The 15,889-nt window shown below is 38.9% G+C and overlaps 1 protein-coding gene across 1 annotated transcript in view; it reads right to left on the bottom strand.

Annotated features, from left to right (window-relative positions):
• The window catches only part of efr3a (EFR3 homolog A (S. cerevisiae)), a 153,373-nt gene that overhangs the window by 75,522 nt on the left and 61,962 nt on the right, over positions 1-15,889 (bottom strand). Inside the window, exons 4-5 of the mRNA XM_008287784.1 lie at positions 15,129-15,279; positions 2,274-2,395 (exon numbers count right to left, since the gene is read on the bottom strand). Coding sequence (XP_008286006.1) covers positions 2,274-2,395; positions 15,129-15,279 — 273 coding nt within the window. The remainder of the gene's footprint in view (positions 1-2,273; positions 2,396-15,128; positions 15,280-15,889) is intronic.

The following is a 15,889-nucleotide window of genomic DNA, read 5'->3' as shown; positions in this document are numbered from 1 at the left end:
ACCCTCAGTGAGGAAGAATATGATTTTTTTCTGCAGTTCTGTCAATGACGCAGCTACAATCACTGATTTTCAACAGCTACTGCACACGCTGTGGATTATATCGTTGTTGCTATTAATACTAATAAGTATGAGAATGCAACTCAAGTTATAAACCAGCAGTTTTGAATATTCTGAAAGAAAAAGGAGAAACCAGGTCCAGGTGGAAGACAGATTAAAGCCTCGTGTTTTGTCATGACTGTGACTGAAGCAGTTACCAGGAAAAAGACAATGAGCCTCTATTAGTGGAGACGCTGCAGGCAGGTGAATTCATTTCTCTCACATCACTTATTCCCAGTGATTTTAATGCCTCATTTCATCATCTGCATCCTTTCAAGTGCTCACATTTCAATCCGGCTGCTCCTGCTGAGCTGCTACCGAGCGAAAGGCCATCAAATATGGATCAGTAAGAGATATATTCAATTCTGTATTCGCTGGATTCAAGTGGGCTGAGAGCTGCCCTGGTGGCGATCGTGTTGCCATTGTTGGTGGAATTCCATCAGAGCATCATAAAGAGGAGGCCTATGAAATGTAAAATGTCTTCACCATAACGAAAAACAAAGCAGCAGCGGGCAGCTCTGTTTCTATGGAGGTGAAAGTCAACACATGTACTGTAGCTGCAGGTTTTCATTTTATCCAAAGACAGAGTTTTGACTGGAGCAGCATGTTTCAATACATTAAGGGAACTAATCAGAGAATCAGCTTTTGCATAAACGTGAGCAGCATTAACTGTTCCTACAAAGAGGAAAATTAAATAATTCATCATTTTGTCGAGTGACGCCTTATTTCTGAAGACATAGCAAACCCCAAAACTGCTTGGTTTGCAAAATAAAAAAAAGATCGACAAAATTGCAGCGTTTATTAGAGCCACAAACTGTGGAAGATCAAAAAATTTGTTGGATTTAAAATGTTTTGACTGTACTTGAACTAACCATTAATGGAATGTTAAGTTAAAATCAAAATACTTCATCAAAATCGCTTTGTCATGTTTAAAACTTTGACCCAGATCACAAACACGACACAAAGCTAAGACGAAGTGAAAATCAAACATATTGGACTAATGAAATAAATGCAGCATGGTTCAAAAACAGTGAACAGATGAGCTAGTTGTTGAAGGTACATTCAGCATGGTGAAACATCTTTCTACAGCTGATGAGCAGAGAAGAAAGTAGTTCAGCACACATTATTTAAATTAAACATGAACAAAGAACACAAAGGAGAGCATCATGGTTCTGTCAAGACAGCAGGCATGGTTGGATTAAAAAAAGTAGACAATAATATCAGGTTCACTGTTTCTTTATGCTCAGAAGTCTGTCTTTTCAGACTCATTATAGACTCATTATGAAACTGTAAAAAATAATGACTTTTAGTAGTCAAATCAAGGAGATAATAGCATAAAAAATGCAAAGAAAACTGCAGAATTAAAAGCTGGTTCCAGATACTGAACTGTGACGCCTTTGGGAGATACAGGTATCAACAATAAATTCTCAATTTTCATTAGTTATTTTTCATTTCACGCTATTCAAGACTTTTGGGGGCTTTTGGACCCTGGGCCGTTTGGTTTAGGTGGCAGGTATTGGTTTTTTGTTGTTGTTGTTTTTTTTCAAGATTTTATTTTTATTTTATTTTCTTAATATAAAAAGAGGGACATTTGTCATGCATTTGGAACCAAAATTATGTCAACTTATCAGAAAATGTATTTAATATAGTATAAAAGTCTATAATGAATACCAACAAATATTTAACACATATTCCGTCTTGGAGTCCAACATACTCCGAAAGACCTTCTACATATGGCAACGTGAAAGTCCTCAATATGGTTAAAGTCCTCCAGAACTGCAGTTAGGACTTCATTATGACATATATTTGAATGCAGCAGTAAAAAAAAAAAATGTAGCTGAAGCAAAGAAAAGCAGGAGGCCCAGAATTGAACCCTGAGGGACTCCAGTTAATGCTACCAGGATAAAATGATTTAAAAAAATAACAAAAACCATGCTGATGGAGGAACAGACAAACATACTGCAGAGGTAACTGTGGCAGAAATACCAACTTAGTCTGTTTTCAGTTTCAAGAAAAAAAAAAATTTTTCAAGTTATTTGGCTTCTAACGTTACCTCAGTTTCATTAATTAGGAGGTTCAGATTATTTGAATGTTGGAGTTCATCCTGGGTTTTAGTGGTTGGACTGTAGCTTACTGATAACTTGTTCGTGTGAAGTGTCCCTGTGTTCTGACTGTACCTGGTTCTGGTCTCAGGATCTTCGTGGGTCGAGTGGCACATGGCGCTGAACTGGGAGACGAAGAAGTCATAGCGGCGATGGTAGGACGGTGTGTCCTCCTCGATGTTGGCAAACTTCACAAACTACAAAAAAAGACAAGAAGAAGAAAACTTCAGTATGATGATAACTGGGTCGGGTTTGTTGGTAGTTAATGTGTGTTTAGTTTGTCCAACACTCTATCATACATTATTACATTAGTTACATTATTATGAAGCACTTCCCTGAAAGTATTAGCTGTGATGAGACACAAAAGCTAAAAGTGGAAAAACAAAAACAAAACTGGATGCAAAACACAAAATTTGCAGCTACAGAGTTTTTACAAGGCAATGCCAGAAAGTTTCAACCCTTGAAGTAATTATGCACCAAGATAGTTCAGACCATGGATGTTTGGGAACCAACACTTAGGGTACGATGTCGGTGAGGTTGTGATTGTGGAGACCGGTCAGGTTGACCAACAGGAAGCAAACTCCTCTACAGACACATAAGGATCCATATACAATCAGCCAAATCTCAAAAAAGTTCCCAGTTGAGCCCCTTAAATCAATTGATTTTATTTTATTTATTTTTGTACGTAATTGTATTATATTAAATGAAGCAATGAATGAACCATCATTTCTGAGCCTCAGAACTTCATCAGTACAGCAGATAGACACATGACATTTTAGGATGAAAAACACATCTGACTTCTGGTATAAAAAAAAAAACAAACAAACTGCAACGAAATCAGTTTTGTATCCATCCAGGTGTCACAGTCTAAACACTAAATCTGCTTTTTGTTCAGTTTTCCTGTCATCAACTTTAAGCATCAATATCATGGGATGTGTCATAGTTTCAACAGCAAAACTGCAGCAGTTTAATATTGGTGCCCTCAATATGTTATCTTTAATTTAAAATGACTGAAAACTTCTCCAAAACTTACCTAAATTGACAAAATACAGTCCAGAAATATTTCAAACCTGTCCTTAACAACTTAGGAAGTGACTAAAATTATTTTTGAATGAATGAATGAATGAATGAATGAATGAATGAATGAATATTACAATCACTTAAAAATACTTAAAAATGACTTATCCACATGGCCTTGAAAGTTTCCCTAAATGACTCAAATTATCCAAAATGTATTCAAAATATCTTTTAAAAAATGGCCCAAAATGACTCAGAATTTGACTTAATTAACAACAACTGTATTCTAGACATGTCATAATTGTGTAAATAAATGGTAACCAAAAATACCAAAGCAGTGTCCACAATAACGTGAAAATTATCTAAAATTATTCAGAAAATGTACAGAATTGAAGAAAAAAAAAACAAAACTGATCAATGTTATTATCATCTTTGAGCTGCTAATATTGACATATTATGGGATGTATAATGGTTTAAAGAGTAAAACTGCAGCAGTTTAATGTCTATAATGTCATAGAAACAATCATTGGTACCCTGGATGTGTTTCTGTTTTCTGATCATTCAGAGAAAACGTGTGATGCTGGTTGGTTACAGACAATGAAAGGATCACTTTTACACACATTTGATACCAGGATCATCTTCTAGACTTGACTGCTTCTGTATCACAGTGATTTATTAACTATCTGTGGTCTCAATATCACCCTTTGTTTTTTTTTTGAAAATGTTGCACATTTTTCCACTTTTGGTTGCCGGTAACTCAGTCATTTGGATCTACTGGAAACTATTTTTCTGTGTCCTCGCTGAGTTTCATGGCTGTGGGAGTTATGTTTCTGGAGATGTTAAAACTTTAAAATGGCTTCAGGGATAAAAATTTATTTTTTTATGGAGGTTGAAAATGCAAAAACTTTCTCCAAATTCTGCCAAAACATTTCACTGTAATTTGTTTTGGGCTCCGAATAACAAGTATGTGAACTCTGAACTAAGCCAGAGACGGTGCAGCAACGTTTCCTGAATTCTATCTGAACTGACCCTAATATGGAAATTAAGTTTTCATATTTATTATCACTGCAGCCTTACTGCACTCTAATAATAAAACGGTTGACCTGCATGTGTCCGCTGTTGAAAATGCAGCAGCACCTTTATTATGAATTTCAGGCCACTTGTGTTATTAAAGCAGCAGATGAATTATTCAGCTCAAAGAGAATAAAGAGGAGAGAGATGAACTTTGTATTGGCGGCGCTTCAGTGTTGGTTTCAGATTTAATTTCTGAAACCAATACTGTCTAACCGCCAACGCCGAGCCTGAAATCACACCTGAGCAGCGATTCGGCTGCTAATTGTGCGACTTTTCACCTCTCGACAAAAGAGGGACAAAAACAGACGCTCTACCGGCGGTCGGCTATAATTTCCAAAAGCGGCGGCGCGTTCTTGCATGGCGATGATCTGGAAGCGACCGTGATAATGATAACAGCCATTAGAGAGCCGCCCTCTCCGCCCAGCCTGTAATTTCCTCCCTCCAAACAGCGTCGAGTGGCTCTCAGAGGCCTCCTGCTCAGCTGCCGGCGAGTAGCAGCGTTTCCCGCCACCCTATCATTGGTCCACTGCAACAAATTGCTCGACATTGGTGACAAAAACGCCGCGTTCCACCTGTAATTTCCTCCCATTTTGTACCTAACCTCTCCTGCGGGTAATGGATGGGATGGAAAGCTGCAGCTGGAGCTCAGAGCGGCTTCCCCTCGCCGGATTACTGCGTTGTATCGCTGCAGAAGAGGATCCAGATAACAGCCATTCAAAGGCTAATAACTGGGATGTTTATGAGGTGGAAGGGGAAGCTCCGGGGACGATTCAGGCCTGTCATAATAGAATAGTGTATTTGTCACACATTATATTCCTGCAGGAAAAAATAGATCAATGCAAGAATTGAAACATCTGAAAACACAGACAGAGAAAGAGGTTTTCCTCAGTGGTTTAAATGCTGGAACCTTCCTAAATGGTATTCAGAGGCAGAAATCTGTGACTCCACCTGGATGTAATAATAAAAAAAAAAAAGGAGATTTCGTTGAACTTTTTCAGTTCATATAACAAAGTCCAAGTTTCCTTTCGTCTAATGTCCAGTTCCTTCTGAGTCCCAGTGGTTCTCTTCTGCTTCTTCCTCCTCCTTCTCTGCTTCTTCTTCTCTTTCTTCTTGGTCAGAACTGAAGAAGCCTCTTGGATGAAGGTATTAGTCTTCAAGAAGCTACAAGAGAAGTCCACTTGATTTCTACTGAAGCTCTATGATTGTTTCTTCTTCCTGTTTCTTCTTCTTCTTCTTCCTGTTTTTTTGTCCTTGCTTTTCTTGTTTCTTCTTCCCGTTTCTCGTCCTTCTTCCTGTTTCTTCTTCTTCTTGTTTCTTCCTCTTCCTCCTCCTCTCTGTGCAGTGTTTCACTGCTGCTTGTTCTGACATAAAATACATTTTGCATTTTTTAATTTCTGTCCACATCATGTACACTGCTGTAATTAGGAATAAATGTGCTGCACTTTTTTTCATAATGATGATCTGAGTTATAGTATGAGTTCATATAAACCAAAGTCACGAAGCAAAATAACATTTTTTTTTTTTTTTTAAAAAACCCTGAATTTAAGGTTCTTCATTTGGAAAGGATGCTCTTTTTCATTTTTTGCTGACCTCTGGTTGTTGTATCTGCAGAGATCATTACTGGAAACAAAGCAAATTAACGCAACATCATCTGAAATAAAACACAAATAAAGAAAAATGCTTCAATTTGCAGTCTAGAAACACGCTTTAGGTAATGCATGCACATTTGTGGAATTCCCATTCTCCTTTAATTGAATGGCGGAATGAAGAGGATGAGTGCTTGAAGTGAAGAGGAGGTAATTCTGCTGGAGTCGAGGTTTCATCATGTAAATAACCAATAAAGAGGCTTCATGCCTCAACAAGCATCTCGAGGAGAGGCAGTTTGCAACAATGAGGAGATCAGAGGGTCACAGCACAGTTGGTGTTGGTTCCCTCAGGTGATATTAGGCAGCTCAGTTTCAAATAAGGTGCCATTAAAACTGCTGGTTTTACTTATCAGTGCAGGCTGATTACACAGGAATCCATTTTCCACAGTTAAAACCAGCGAGCTATGTTGGTTTAAGTGCTTGTTTTATTCAGTGATGCTCCTAAACACTCATTTCTTGGAGGTTTCAACATAGTTTCTGAGATTTTAGTGGTTTTACTGAACACAAAGGCAGTTTTTAAAAATTGTTCTGAGTGTTTTCAGTGAGGACGGAGAATTTAACATCTTTCTTTACACATATTTAATCAAAACCTGTGGATATACAGGACAAACTGAGCAAGAAGACAGAACTAGACTGTGGCGCACAAACGGTTTCACAGGTTTTTGTTGACTCTGTGACATTGTTGACCCTGATGAAAACTTGTCATCATTATTTTCCATTGCAAGTGACACAAAGCCTGTTCAAAAGGAAACTAAAATCTTGTTATACGCACCTGTCAAGCCTACAGGTTTTTTCTGGGTACACAAGTTTTACATTTTAATTTAATCTGGCAGTGTTCTTTATGGTTGTTTTTGCTGAGTTATGTTGAATTTTATCTGAATTTGTTGCTGAACACGACCAAAAACCAGCTCATTTGAGGCATTTGATCTATTTTTTAAAATAGACAAAACTGGTTTGTACCAGGGCTGCAAGGTGGGGCAGTGGTTAGCACCGTTACCTTGCAGAAAGTTGCCGGTTTGCGTCCAGGTTAAGACAACTGGGATTTTTCTGTGTGGAGTTTGCATCTTCTCCCCGTGCAGTGTGGGTTCTCTCTGGGTTCTCCGGCTTCCTCCCACAAGGTCCAAAAACATGTTGAGGTTAACTGGTGATTCTAAATTGTCCGTAGGTGTGAATGTGAGTGTGCTTGGTTGTCTGTCTCCAAGTGTAGCCCTGTGATAGACTGGTGACCTGTCCAGGGTGTCCCCTGCCTTCACCCTGAGTCAGCTGGGATAGACTCCAGCCCCCCGTGACCCCAGTGAGTATTAAGCGGTGTATAGATAATGGATGGATTAATGGATGGATGGTTTGTACCAGCTAAAAGTTCCTCAAAGCAAGATATTAAACACATTTTTTTTTTGGTTTTGTGAATCACTACCAAAATTCTGATATAAGATGCAACCATAAGGTTAACTGACTGTGTTTACCAGTCAAAACATTTGACAAAAAAACATTTTTTAAATTTAGATGCCGTCCGATCGAAGCAATCTCTTGTGTTAAGAGTCTATTTATTCACTTCTGTGGTTGGTTTCGGTCTCTTTTTTAGGAGTTTTTGTTTCCTTTTGATTGTTTTGTGTGAATTTGTGGTTGTCTTTTGTCTTGTCGCAGTCATTTTGTGTCTCTTTGTGGTTGTTTATGTGACCTTAGGCTCATTTTGTGTGTATTTGTGGTTATTTTGTGTCCTTTGCAGTCGGTCGTGTCGCTTTGAGGTTGTTTTGTCTCACATATGGTCATCTTGTTTCTCTTTGTGGTTCTTTTATCTCCCTTTGCAATCCTTTTGTGTCTCTCTGTGGTTCTTTGTGTGACCTTGTGCTCATTTTGTGTGTCTTTGTGGTCATTCTGTCTTTTTGCGGTTGCTTGTGTCTCTTCGGCTCATTTTATTTCATTAAGTGTTTTTGTTGGACTGGTTGCTACGGTATTTTGCTAAAGAGTTTAACTGTAAGAAATCCCTAAAGAAAACCTTCAAGGTGAACATTTTAAGGAAACTTTCAGAATTTTGTGCAACAGATTTAATTTTAAGAAAAATCTTACCTCAAGGTGTTTAGTCCAACCGGCTCCACACTATTAGCAGCAATTTCTCACTTTAGAAACACACTGATCTATTTGTTTTTAACCCATCTGGTTGAGAATTATAGATTGTGAACTACTTCTAATTTGAATGTCTTCAAACATGCTCCAAGTTTTGTGGAATAAATATTATTTTAAAAGTTTTTCTGCTCTTTGATTTTGGTGTCTTAGAAGTAATAATTAGTACAGGCAAACAAATCTGGCCCGTTTCCACGAATGTCTACAAGAAAAAAAGATGAAATGCAGAACATACGGGCTAATTAACAGAGTTTAGTCCTGGCACTTTATCATCCATCCAGTGTATTTGTGGCCTGGTTCACTGATGGAGTCTCACTTTGACAGTTTGAGTGGGAGGAAGACGAGTGTTTACTGACTCAAGCCAAGAAGTTTGCATCAGTTTTGATGTCAAGTGATGACAGGAGCAGGATGAACAGTGCAAACATCTAATATTGAATTATTTATCACATGTTTGGAGCCAACGAGTGCTGTCTGAGGCAAAGCTTTCCTCTGTTCCTGTCACTTTTAGGTTGACATTCGTCCGCAGAAAGTTCCCAAGAAGTTAACAGCAGTTTTGAGGCAACTACCAGAAATCCAGGCATCTGCAGTTTATTGCAGGAAAGTGTTGATGTGTTCTGCTGCAGACAGAGTTATAACTGCCTGCTGCCTCCTGAGTCCTGACTCAGGTAATGATGATCAGGACCTGGCCGCCCTGCTAACTATCAGACTGAGACTTGGTTTCCCCTCAGCTCTCCTTTGTGCTGAGTGATCATCAAAAATCTCCTCTACAGCTGCAGCTTCCCGCCTCGAGGCTCACAGGGGAAAAAGTTCACGCATCTTCTCTATTTTGTTACATGTAGAATGATTAAAGCTGCAGCTTTCAATATCTGTTACACTAAAAATGGATCAAATAATGAATTCTATAAAAGGAGCCTCTCATGGTGATGAATTCTAACCCAACTCTGCAGACCTTTTAGCCTCTTTAAGCTCTTTGTTTTGGTTTAACCCAAAGAGCATTTACCCATAATTCAATATGTGTAACCTGCAGTAGAAGCAAGTTTTTTTTAAAAGGGCTTGTTTTTAGTTTGCATACAAGTGGAAACCAGGCAGAAGGCTTTGTTCACATTAATATGGATATTTCTTCTACACAGATATTATTTCTCTATGTAAGAAAAAAAAAGAAAATCCATCTACAGGATCATCCATCCATCCATTATCGATACACCGCTTAAGCCTCACTAGGGTCGCGGGGGGGCTGGAGTCCCCTGGACAGGTCACCAGTCTATCACAGGGCTTCACTTTGAGACAGACAACCAAGCACACTCACATTCACACCTACAGACAAGTTAGAATCACCAGTTAACCTCAACATGTTTTTGGACTGTGTGGGAGGAAGCTGGAGAACCCAGAGAGAACCTACGCTGCACGGGGAGAACATGCAAACTCCACACAGAAAGATTCTGATGCCCCCACCGGGACGCGAACCGGCGACCTTCTTGCTGTGAGGCAACAGTGCTACCAACTGCACCACCTTGCAGCCCGCATTATTTTATTCTTTCTTCATTTCATACCTGTTGTGATTGTGGAGCATCTGATACTGAGTTGTTTTTTTTTTTTTTTGGGATAAAATTCTAGAAGGTCCTTTGTTTTTGTACTTGCTGTTCCATAAATTTATGCACATTTACTGCCTTTTGGGTATTTAAAGACTTTCTGATTTGGGGCCTGACTTTTACATAAAAGCTCAAACAGAGATTAAAAAAAAACAACAAAAAACTGAGACTTGACTGTAGACTGATGAGGGTTCCTCTGTTGGAAAAAGAGCCAACACTTGTGTGGCCATCTGTGAACTAAATGCAACGTGTGAAATCACGACAAGGACAGCGAAGCCGACAGTGAAGCAACAGATGGAATTTAATAAGGAGAGACGCATCACTCATCGTTTGAACCAAAAAACGTATTTCATGACATTAAAGAGGCTTGTAGCTCAGTACAATTCATTTTTAAGTTAGAAATATTCAGCCATGGTGTTGAATGGTGTTGACTGCATATTTTGTCCCTGATGTGTCGCCCAGCATTCAAAAACACCAAGTGGACGCGATAACAAGGTAAAAACTGGATTTAAACTAAAGTCAAAAGTTATTCATACACACAGAAGTGATTGAACAAAAGACCTACGTTATAACAAATGATTTGAAATACCCTTTAAGGCTCTCGTGCGACCTGTCTGACTGTAGGTTTCCATGGCAATAGCTTTTGGCTGTGGGCTTGCATGTATAATCGTGTCAGATTATAGGTTTCCATCCCAACCGTTTCCAGATGTAGGTTTCCACAGTAACCATGTATGATTGTAGGTTTCCATGCCAAGTGTGTCTAGCTGTAGGTTTCCATGGTAACTGTGTCTGACTGTAGCTTTCCATGGCAACTGTTTCTGGCTGTCAGTTTGCATATTCAATCTTGTCTGATTGTAGCTTTCCATGGTGACAATAATTGACTGTAGGTTCCTGACCGCAAGTTTCCATTAAAACCATGTCTGTCTTTCTGTTTCCCTGGTAACGTATCTATTTCTATCTGTTTGAAATAAAATCAAGATAATCTAGTTCCCGGTATGCCTTTTGAACTGTTAATTATACAGAAACAGAAAGAGGAGGTACATGCAATGTGAAAGTTAAGTGCTGAGTTTGGCCTTCGACGTGTGTTTGTGAAATACGTCTTACAATGAAATGAAAAACACTACTTGGTACACAGCTAGCATGTGTTCAATTGGCGTAAACAGCTGTTTTCACCTGATACATAGACAGTGATGTTCGTCAAACAACTGAATATCCAACTACTCTGCTACGACTACTGTAATTATTTCAGTCTCTCTGAAATCCACCCAAAAAGTTCAGTTCACTCCCATTTGATTGGATAAATACATTTCAGAGACATTTTTAACAACTTTAAATTATACAAAAAGTGTGCACAAATCCGATAACAGCGCTAAAATAAAGAGAAGCTCGTGCAGATGAATAGGCATACAGGTTTTGTTGGCAGCACCTGCGACACATCTGGTTCCAGCGGCTATAAATACCATCAAGTCGCTGTGACTCAGTGGCTTCATGTGTCTGACTGCGGACTGATGAGTGTCTCTTCTATTGAGATCGAGCGGAGGAAGAGACACTTCTCGCCGTCGCAGTCTGCCAATTTCTTGTGATAAACTTAACTGGCAGATAAATTTGGCAGCAGAGAAGCACACAGCGACAGTGTAGCTACACAAACACTCAAAGCAGGCGCGAAAAAATAGAAACGCTGGTCTGTCGTAGGAGGGAAAAGGGTCACATTAAAGGTGATGAATGTTGTGTGGTTTTAATGAAAATGTCATCGTTAGACTGGCTGGAAAACATTTGTGTAATTGATCTCCAGGATGATTTATCGCCTTCACCCACCAGGGCTGCTTTGTTTCTCCTGTTCGTCCGCAGAGAAGCTAAAACTTCCTGAACAGACTTGATGGAAAAGTTAGATCGTAAGCAAAGGACCCATGAGCAAAGAAGAAGAAAGTACCTTCGTGCAGCTCAAGCACACCAGCTCTCCTACAACTCTGCTCAGTCGCTGGAGAAGTTCTTTACGCGAGAGCTGCAACAACTGGTTGCTTCCCAATTAGCTGTTAAATAATAAAGCCTTCACCAGCTACCTGTTTTACTTATTGAACAAAATAACTTCAACATCTTTTCAAAACCTAAAGCTTGGCTCTGAACTCAAAATCATTTGCCTGATCCCCTCTCTGTCCTTTTAGATCCAGTGAGGTTACTTTTTCTAGCTTTTGGCGAAATGTTGTTTTTATTGATGTGGTGGTCCTTTAACTGTGAATCCACTTCCACCAAAAAATCAAAATCTTAATCTAATTTGATCCAATACCGTTGTTTTTGACTAAATACCTTCTGAAACTAATGACAGAACTATTAGACCTGCAACAATAAAACAGAATAATCAACAATTTGGACAAATGATTAATCAGTTTGAGTAATTTTCCCCTTGCAGCATGTTAAATGTGAATATTTTCTGTTTTTGGTCCTCCTTTATGGCAGTAAACTGAATATTTTAGACAATAAATTGAACTAAATTGAATATTATCTTACATTTTTAACAGCTATCCAATGATTGGGAACATAATCAAAAGATCAATCAAGAATGAAAATAATAAATAGTTGCATCCTTATTCTGCTCTACACAATTGAAATGTGTCAAATTAGAGTGATTCAGTCATACACGACTGAACTAGAAAACAATTTGGAAGAATAAAAGCTAATTTAATAAGGTTTCCTACACATTAATGGCTCAGAAAGAATCTTTCACGCTTTCTTCTTTTCCATCTTACAATGGTAACAGAATACATAAACCTTGGTTTTACTGTTTTATCAAACAGTTAGTAATGTGTTTTTAATGTTCACAAGTTCTCCTTTTACAAGTTGGCGACCAAAAACAGAACCTTTTTCTTTTCTGCTTCTCCTGTGATGCTAAAACCCAACAATGTACGACTGGATCAGTTTTTTAGGAGTTTTCAGGTGGAAATGCTCATATTTTGCTCAAAAAAACACCATGTGGACATTATAACAAGGTAAAAACTGGATTTAAACTTGAGGTTGAATGTTGTTAATACAGACGGAGGTGACTGAACTAAAGACTCACATCAAAATAAAAGATATAAACACCCTTTAAGTCACTGACGTTTCACACCAAGACCTCCTTCCTCTTGCTTTCTTGATAATGAAGGATGAACTCTTCAGTTGCTGTGAAGCCGCTCTGCAGACGAGCATCAACAACCAGCTGAAAACCCAAATGTGTGATGTTTGTAACTAATTAGGCTCCGGTGAAGCGGCCGGCCGGTTTCAAACACTCTTTCAACCAAATTGCTGTAATTTGTTGAGCCCTGTGTTGGTGTTGTTCTGCAGACATCTCAAACAAACTCATTAAACTGATAATTAGCCGACAGAACAAACAGAAGCGCTTCGTTTTGCTCGGCTACGACGTAAAAACCAAACACTGACATTAAACGGAGCGTCTCGGCTTTGAGAAAAATTTAATTAACACGGCTCTCACCTAAAGGCGGAGTGTCTGCAGCTGACAGCAGCCGGCTGCCTCCTCTGTCAGAGTCTAAATACCACACATAAATAATGCAGAGGCTTTCGCATCTGCACCTTCGGCTCGGTTTCCTGCTCAGATGAACCGCCGACAACGGCAAGGACGACAGGCTGAGAATAGGAGGAGGGAAGGAAAAAAACTACTTTGGGTTCACCTTCAGCAGACTCAGGAGGAGAAACGGGGCTGGCATTTGCTGGCGGCTTACTGAGGCTAATAATAATTAGAGGGTTTCATAGGATCCGTTACAGGGCTGCTTCCGCTGCTGGAGTGAAAGCTAAATTAGCTTTTTAACCACCAACATCCACCTCTGAGCTCAGACTGATGTGTTTGACCTGCTTTGTGAAAATAAGGTCATGAATTCAGGAATTAAAGGCTGTTTAGTAGCTTCTAAGTGCTCACATCTGGAGGACCGGGCTCTGCTGTGCATGACGGCGAACACAAAAACTAGAAATAATTGTAGGGATGTAAAAGATCATAATCAGAGCTGATCAAGGTGTTTCTTTTACCGCCAACCAAAAACCAGACCCTTTGTTCACACAGGCAGTATAAAGCGAGAAGACAATTTGTTTGAGAATTTTTTGAATCCGTGAATAACTGACGGCACAAACTGGGCACAGGGGACATTTGTATTTTGCTGTTTTGATCAACGGACACATGAGGTGGGCCACAAAGGCAGATCCCAGTTTGTCATAAACGCATGAGCTCTGGTTGGAGGTCATTAACCGTCACCAAAGTCTTCGTCATGGTGTACCTTTAGTAGGTAAACCCCCACAATGCTCTCTGCTTGCCACCATGAACTGCCTTCAATATGAACTGTCATGTACGTGTGGTATGCTGTGTTTTTCCATTTCTTTCCCTATTAGAATCTATCCTTCTCTTTTTTAAATTATCTTTGTAAAGTTCATTTTTACCTATTTATTTATTTTCATATACCTCAGATTGATGCACTTTGCTGTTTTGCACTTGACAAAGGTTTGCATATGATTCTGTTGTACATGTACAATGACGATAAAGATATTCTATTCTGTATTCTGAGGAAAGTCCCCAAGGGATGCATGTTCTACATAATTTTTCTAATCAAAAGTAGCTTCACTATCAATCAGTATACGATTAATTGAGAAAAGTTTTAGACACAATAGACACATGATTTGGGCCACAAAGGTAGCTCTGTTACACATGCAGACAGTGTTCTAGCCAATGACAGGTTCAGCTCTGGCTGGATGTCATTAACCTCCACACAAGTCTTTGTCATGGTGCCCGTTGCGAGTTAAACTCCCACAATGCTCTCTGCTTGCCAACTTGAACTGCCTGTAGTCTGAGTGATGCCTCGTCTGGTCCGTACAGTATTAAACGGTGAGAGGCTCCACCTGGTGGAACAACCAGGTACTGCAGCTGATCTATGATACACTTTCTGACGTCATGTAGAGAATATAGGTTATCTCCATCTTTTGAATTTTTTGGAGCTGGTTCTGGAATTCAAACTGAACTCAAAGCTCCAACATCTTTGTTTGAGTTAAGTACATCGACATAAAAAGACTTCTGAAAGAACCAAAAAGGGCACAAAAATAACCCGACCTCATGTACCCAAAAGGTTCAGTTTGAGCCCGCCAACATAGTGTGTCAATGGTAGTTGTTCTTATCACCACTGAGAGTTGAACATGTGTCTAATAATAGTTTGAATGATTTAAATAAGTCTGCATTATAAAAAACAAGTGAGTGGCTTTAATAAGTTCTGTCCTGATGCCTTCTCTTTCTTTCACTATATTTGGAGAGTCATTGACTGCTTTAAACATGCGAATCCAGCAGCAGGATATTTTATTCCATCAGAGGAAGGTATGAAAAAATAATCCACTTTCTGTGACTTCACTCCAGGCAGAGTTCAGAAATCTGCTTTTCATAAAGGTGAAAAAAACAAAACAAAATAAAACAAACAATAAAAGCTGCAGTGAGATGAAAATGTGGGTTTGTGTCTTACCGAGTTGGTTCCCAGAACCTGCAGGTCCGGTTCTCTGGACTCCAGCAGTTTGGCCACCATGTGCAGGAAACTCTCCACGAAGGGTTTGATGCTCTGAGAGTGACAAGCCATCAGCAGCTGGTCCAGAGCCTCCATCGCTATCACCACATAGCTGCACACAGAATTACACATCTTCATCATCGTCATCATCATGTGACACCGGGTCGTTATAGATCACCTTCAGATGCACATGTAATTATAGTTTTTCAGAATAATACTACAGTTATGACTCAAATCATTTCCCACCACTTAAAAAAAAAAAAAAAATTAAAATTACGCTTAAAAATGAGGTCTTCTTGTGAAAAATGTAATGTTGTGGAAAAATTTACAGCAAAAATTAAAATCCTGCTATGTAAAGTTAGAATAACACAGACCTAAACACTAAATGTCGTTGAAGTGCTGTTGTACACTTGTGTTTTAAACATGTTTACCTAAAAAGAGCTTTCAACATTTATCTTTCTGTGCTGATTGGCTCTTACTCTTGATGTGTAGCCAATCAGATCACTGGGTGGGTGGTAGCGTATTTGTTTTATTTTACTTATTCGTTTAATTTTGTTTGTTCTCCTGGGAATCAATTTAAACCACTTTGAAAAATGGTAAATCATTTTCTCTACTCTTATTTTACAGTTTTCATGTTTTGTTCAATTACAGATTATGTCAAGTAAAATTCTAGGGGGGAAAAAAGACTAATTTATTGGTTGACTGTTAATTTTTTTTTTAAA

The sequence above is a fragment of the Stegastes partitus genome, unplaced genomic scaffold (assembly GCF_000690725.1).
Source record: "Stegastes partitus isolate 25-593 unplaced genomic scaffold, Stegastes_partitus-1.0.2 Scaffold520, whole genome shotgun sequence".
Classification (NCBI taxonomy): domain Eukaryota; kingdom Metazoa; phylum Chordata; class Actinopteri; family Pomacentridae; genus Stegastes; species Stegastes partitus.
This window is presented reverse-complemented; position numbering and strand designations above follow the sequence as displayed.